Below are 6,890 nucleotides of genomic sequence, written 5' to 3'. Positions count from 1 at the left end.
TGGTGCTTGAACTCAGGGACCATGATAAGTGGGCCCCAAATATGGGCAAGACTGCCAATATTCTTGGACAGCTAGAAAGGCCTAAGGGACACCGTTCCAGAACTATAAATAGCAAGAACAATTCAGAAAAGCTCAGATGCTTCATCTTAAAGAAGGAAGTTTATTAGACAGATTCCGTGAGTGTGTTGAAGGGTGACAGAGAATTTGCCATGGTCCCTTCACTCTCTGCACTCTGGTTTGCCTGGGGTTCCTCAGCTTGCATATGCCACTGGGGGACAGAGGGACAGAGGTGAGGTGTGGCCCAGGAACAATGCAAATGACCAGACTCACCAGGGACTTGTACTTAAAACTTGGACCCAGAACTGTGTTCAGCCTAATCACTTTTTCAAGGTTAGTTTTTAGGGACTGCCTGCAGAGATGATCTCAATCAGCGTAGACAGAGGTGGTGAGCATGTAAGAGCTACCAGAGCTTTATTATTCAGTCTTCTGGTTGTTGGGGGTTATTCTCTTTAATTGGGAGTACTCACTGGCTACATCCACAGCAGAGGTCGCCTCCTGCACATCACACACAAAGGCATTGCTGCTGGGAGGCTGGTGGGAGTCGTGGAGACTGGAATGAGTCAGATACCTTTCATCCAGTGAGTCCTCCAGGACTTCATTCACTTCTTCCTCCTGGAGCCCCCTGCTGAGCCTGGGTGGGGAATGGAGAGGAGGGAGGGTGGAGGGCAGGCAAGACAGGAGATTAAACTAAGGCAACCTGGAACCACAGCCTCACAGCTGGTCCTGATCTGAAGCTCATGGAAGAGGCACCAGAAACCAAAGGGGCCATCCTCTCAGAGAAAGAAAGCATAACAATCCACTTCTGACTGGGGTTATAGTGTGCCTAGAGTTGGGGTAGGAGAGAGAGCAGCAAGTGTTCAGTGTACTGACCTCATAATGCGGATGAGGAAGTAGACTCAACGACTCCTCTAAAATACACTCTGACACACCGGACACACAGAGACCTATAATATTGGCTTTAAAATGCTGTGGACAAATTTTATACAATAGTATATGAAGGAGTCCATTGAATAATGGCTCCTGAGGCAATGTAACCTCCTAGGGCTCTTGCAGCTTTTAGAACTCTCTCTCTCTCTCAATGTTTGATATGATTGACTTTATTTTTCAAGATATTTCTGGCTGTGAAACATCTGCCAACATATCTCAGGAAACTGTGAAGAAACCAGGTAGGCATAGGCATCTCACTTTAGCTTTTAACCATGCAGGTTTTTAGAAAATAGAAACCAGGGATCTCTGGCTGGTTTACCTTTAGGTCAGACTGACTCTAGTTAACTTAACTTGAGGAATTACTAAGAAATGGTAACTAATACAAGAACTGCAAAGAGAACAGAAAACATGGATTAATAGGACATATCATTGTATGATGAATGAATGAAATAGGTACAACCAGCAGTTTCTGGTTTCTCCTGGATCTGGGACCTTTGGCCTCTGGGTCTCTTGCTTCTGGAATCCTCTCTAGATTTCACCATTCCATTATCAGCCCTTTCATCATTCAGAGTTACCTGGGTGCCAGTGGCTCCTGTCCGTCTTCATCCTTCCTATCGTGATGATTTCCTGTGAACCAAAAATAGAGACAGCTAGTAGGAAATTGAGCAGGTCCCATTTCATGCCTTACAAATACAAGGGCCTATCTGACAGAGCCATAATACCCTACATGTTTGTTTTTTTTGTTTTTGTTTTTACTTTATTTATTTAGAATTTTATTTATTTTTTTATACCTACATGTTTGTTCATAATGCTCTGAAAGAATTATTCCAGGAGGTTCAGGTCGTGTCTTTAGAGGAGTAGCCTGGCAGGCTTTCCTGAGCAACACTGAACACTGTTGCTGGTGTGGTGAATCGTCCCCATGATGTCTGCTACTGAATCCAGGCAAAAAGTTTAAAATATCCTGTTCCCCAGCACACAGGATACTTGCCCAGCTGTATTCTATACTTCTTCAGCCGTAACCTTCATTTCCCCCACAAACTTGGTTGATGGACCATGGTTGTGAGTCCCATTATTCCTCTCACACAGACCCTGCAGCAGCCACTGAGGAGTAAATACTTTAGGAGAAACCACCTGTTTCTAAGCAACTGAATGGACCAAGGGACCTCTGCATGCTGATGACTGTAAAGAGAATCTTCCCTTCTTTTCCGTTTGTCTTTCTGACCCTGCCCAGAGACCAGCACAGTTGCAGAACTGTATTGTCGAGGCAGCTGAGCAGGGACCTTAACCACAAATGAGATTCTACCTCTCTAGTCCAAAAGGGACCTCTTGTCTGAAAAGTGTGAAGAGTGTCCCCTCTTTTTTTTTTCTTTCTCAATTTTCTTGCCTCCTTGCTCTTAAAGTAGCCCCAGTCATGTGGAACTGCAAGACAGTGAGACGGGAGAAACGACTGGGAGAACCCAATCTTTCTGAACAGAGGGACTTGGAAAAAGGGCCCTTGGGAACTGGAAAGTAGGGAAGAAATGCCAGAGAGGGGAGAGGCTGGAAAACTGTCTACAAACTGTCAAAAATCCCAGGGCTCATCCCCAAACTGAACATGTGTGGAACAGACCCAAGGAATCATGGCAAAGGATTAGAGATCTGAATTACCATATAAAACACTAGCTAGTGCAAACTAAACCTAGTGGCATATTTGCTGGACTGACCCAAACAACACATCAAAGGCCCTGAACACTAAACTGACATTGGAACTACTGCCCATAGAAGGTGAGACAGAACTTGCAGTCTGAACCTAGAAGGGGTTGACTGCCCGCTAGAAAATAATTTCCAGAGGACTTTAACAGGACCCAGTGTCTCACAATATAATATTCAAAATGTCCAGAGTACAATCTAAAAGTATTCAACATAATAAAAACATATAATTATCTCAGCAGATGAACAAAAAGCATTTGACAGAACTCAACATCAATTCAAAATAAAACTCTCAGCAAATAAGGAACAAAGAGGAACTTCCTTAAATAAGCTGAAAGGTTTATTCAGCTGTACCATGCCTGCTCATGTTTGTGTTAGGGGACATAGTTTCTTCTCTGATGTCCGCAGTCGCCATCATAAAACAATAAGTAGAAGGTTTGTTTGTTCATTGAAATACGGATAAATAAAAGAAAACAAACAATAGCTCAACTTGATGAAAGGCACTATGATCATTAATTAGAAAACTCAATATTATTAAAAATGTCCATTCTCCTCAAACTTTTCATAGATTTAAAGCAATGACACTCAAAATCCCAACAGGATTTAAATAGATAATGACAAGCTGATTGTAAAATCTACATGGAAAGGCAAAGAACCTTGTTTTAGGCAAAGAGTTCTTAGAACTACAAACTTATGATCCATAGGATGGATTTCATCAAAATTAAGAAATTCTTCTCTCTGAAAGGAAGTTAGAGAATGAAAAGATAAGCCACAGACCGGGAGAAAATATTGACAAATCAAATATCTGATAATGAATTGTATCCAGAAATATAAAGAACTCTTAAGACTCAATAATAAGAAAACAAACAACTCAACTTTAAAATGGACAAAATAGGTGAACACTCACTTTTCCAAAGATATTTGGATGGTCAATAGGCATATGAAAAGATCCTCAAAATCATTAGTCAATAGGCAAATGCAAATTAAAACCACAATGATAGGCAACCACACACCTATTAAAAGACAAAAAGCAAAAGAACAACAACCTGAAAGTATCAAGAGCTGGTGTTGGGGAACAGTTGGAATGCTGACTCATCACTAGGGGGAATGTGAAATGGTATAGCCAAATTGGAAAACAGTTTGGCAGTTTCTTTGTGTGTGTGTGTGTGTGTGTTACCAAGAAACGTTTTTATTTTGCTTGCAGTACCTTTTTGTTAATTGCACAAAATCATGTTTTGTTTCTGCCATTTAATCATTATCACACAATCCTATTCTGAAAGACAAATGTTCATTAAAAATGAAGCAAAAATGAAAATTCACAACCTTAATTACCTAGAAGGCAGTGTCTTATAAGTTAAACATACACTCACCCTATGACCCAGCAATCTCACTCCTAGATATTTACCCAAGTGAAGTGAAGTGAAAATGTATTCTCACACAAAAATCTGTATGTGAATCTTAACAGCTATTATTCATAATTGGCCCAAACTGTGGATGAATGGATAAACAAAAAGTGGTACATCTCTATAAGGGAATAGTACTCAGCAATAAAAAAGGAACAAACTACTGATACATTCTGGAGATGAAAAGTCTAAAGGGACAGAAAACAGAGCCAGTGGTTGCCAGGGACTGGGTTTGGGGAAAATGGCTGACTACAAAGAGGCACAAGGGAACTTTCAGGAGTGATGGAACTATTCTACATCTTGATTGTGGTGGTGCTTTTACCATTGTATGCATTTTTCAAAACTCACAGAACTGATACTACAATGGGTCTTTTTACTGTATGTCAATTATCCTTAAAAACCAAAAACGATTGGATGGCTGCTGCCTCCTGGTCCAAAAGCCTGTGATGAAGGAAGCAGTTGTAACAATGTGGCCTCCAGCCCCGTGTATTCTCCTCTGTACTCGCTCCCAGCCAGTCCTCACATTGTCATGGTCCCCAGAGTGAGGTGAACGGCAGGTGGAGTGTAAGCACCTGACAGTCCTCTTCTTTTAAAATTGTAACCCAATGGGCTTCCCTGGTGGCACACTGGTTGAGAGCCCGCCTGCCGATGCAGGGGACACGGGTTCGTGCCCTGGTCCGGGAAGATCCCACATGCCGCAGAGCGGCTAGGCTCGTGAGCCATGGCCACTGAGCCTGCGCGTCCAGGGCCACAACAGTGAGAGGCCCGCGTACCGCAAAAAAAAAAAAAAATTGTAACCCAAGTGCCTGATATTATTACTGATTCCTGAGGCATCCACTTCAAAGACAGCTATCTCAAAGAATCACATGGGCAGCTACAGGACTAGATGAAGAAGCAGGCTGCCCCACCTCTGAAGTTTCTCTTGATTTAGAGATCCCTGGTTGATTTAGATAACTGATGTTTGACTGCTTGTTTTTCTGTTCTGCACTTTAATTCCCCCTCTTCTGTTTTAAATTCACAAATAAAGAGTGAACCCACAGAACCCTAGGCACCCCAGCCTCAACCCAAATTAAGCAGAACCACAGGCCTGTGCTGTCTCCCTCTCTACCCCTGACCTCACTGGGTGGCCCTGGGGGAGCCGTGTACCCTCCAGGAAGTGTGAGTAATACACCTCATGTTTTTCAAAGTTCCCTGATGGTTGTTGCTGAGGTGTATCTTGCAATCATAATAAGAACCACAAGGACTGGTCCAGCCATAACATTGGCTCCAAAAGGGGAAATGTCTGTGGGGGCTTGCCTCGGGCCCAGGGGAGGACCCCCAGGTTTTTCTAGCTGACAGCGTCACTATCCTTTGGCTGAGATCGGCACAAAACAGCAGGACATCTGGCTAAAAAGTCACAATTAGAGTTGTGGAGGCACAGCGTCTTATGTGAGGCTAGGACCTTAGGAGGAGCCAAGGGTCCTCAGAACCTGTAAGCCAACTTACCAGTGGTGAGTTTGCTGGCAAGTCTCTCTGCCAGCTGGCTTCCTTGGGCCAGTAGCTCACAGAATCTCTGTCTCTGGTAGTAGGTAACGTCAGTGCTCCTGAGGAGACTCTCAAAAGACTTGACTGTGTTCTTTGCATGCTGCATGAAAAAATAACAGACACCTTTCCCTTCCTGTAGCTTCTGTCGTAAGTGGGTCAGTTCTCGGGCCTGAGCCTGAATTAGGGGATCATATCTCCTAGAGTGGGAAAGAAAAGTAAAATGTAAAAGTGAAAGTCGTGAATGACAAGTTATGGGAATTTCAGCAGAGATATCTTTTAGATTACTCAAAAGAAATTCCCCACATTGAATTCTTGCACAGGTTGTGTGCCTTGCCTGTGACAGAGGGAATGAGTAAAATAGCATTGGGTTTGTCTCTTTCTTTTTTATTAATTTTGCTTTAAAAAGAAGCCCTTTCAGTTCCTCACTTCAGCCCACATCCATTTCAATGTCACATGCATCATCAAGCATTCCGCAGAAAGTGTGTGTGGGCGGAAGTCAGGTACAGAAGTATTGGACACGTACATCTGATATTAATTGAAAGGATGAAAAGAAAAATCAGTGAGAGGGTCAAGATGAAGAGCATTCCTTTGAATGACAAGAAGATAAGCCGTCATTAGTAAGGAGGCACTTAAGAGTAACAATTAAAATTCTGAGTAACAATTGCATTACTCTATGTGGCATTTCACAGATTTCTAATTATTGTACAAATATTTCTCATAGATTCCAATCTAGAATGTGAGCTCTGTGAGGCTGGAGACAGTGCCATATTACCCAACTTAGAGTACACAGTAGCATGTATACACCCAAGTAGGCAATCAGTTAATACTTAGAACCACGTAATCCTAATGCTAGACTAGACATTGTCATCTACCCCATCTGATGCCGGATCTCCTCACCACTAAGTGATCTTCTACAGATTGTCTTTCAAACTCTATTCCTTAGAGTTCCTATAAAGTGTCAGAGGAGGTAAAGGCAGAGACCAGGGAGAAACAGGGCTCCAGACCAAGGCCTCCTTCAATCAAGTATCTCTGCTTTAGTGGGTCTTACACAATTAAGCTTCTCAGATTTCATTTTAACCAAGGTTAAAAGATGTCTTAGGGCTTCCCTGGTGGCGCAGTGGTTGAGAATCCGCCTGCCGACGCAGGGGACACGGGTTCGTGCCCCGGTCCGGGAATATCCCACATGCCACGGAGCGGCTGGGCCCGTGAGCCATGGCCGCTGAGCCTGCGCGTCCGGAGCCTGTGCTCCGCAACGGGAGAGGCCACAACAGTGAGAGGCCTACGTAC

The 6,890-nt window shown here is 43.3% G+C and overlaps 1 protein-coding gene across 1 annotated transcript in view; it reads right to left on the bottom strand.

Annotated features, from left to right (window-relative positions):
* Positions 1-474: 474 nt before the first annotated feature.
* Positions 475-6,890, bottom strand: part of NBPF10 (NBPF member 10) — a 9,633-nt gene continuing 3,217 nt past the window's right edge. The window contains exons 3-5 of the mRNA XM_007124787.3: positions 5,565-5,800; positions 1,563-1,614; positions 475-691 (exon numbers count right to left, since the gene is read on the bottom strand). Coding sequence (XP_007124849.2) covers positions 475-691; positions 1,563-1,614; positions 5,565-5,800 — 505 coding nt within the window. The remainder of the gene's footprint in view (positions 692-1,562; positions 1,615-5,564; positions 5,801-6,890) is intronic.

This window comes from Physeter macrocephalus, chromosome 4 (assembly GCF_002837175.3).
Source record: "Physeter macrocephalus isolate SW-GA chromosome 4, ASM283717v5, whole genome shotgun sequence".
NCBI classification, from domain to species: domain Eukaryota; kingdom Metazoa; phylum Chordata; class Mammalia; order Artiodactyla; family Physeteridae; genus Physeter; species Physeter macrocephalus.
This window is presented reverse-complemented; position numbering and strand designations above follow the sequence as displayed.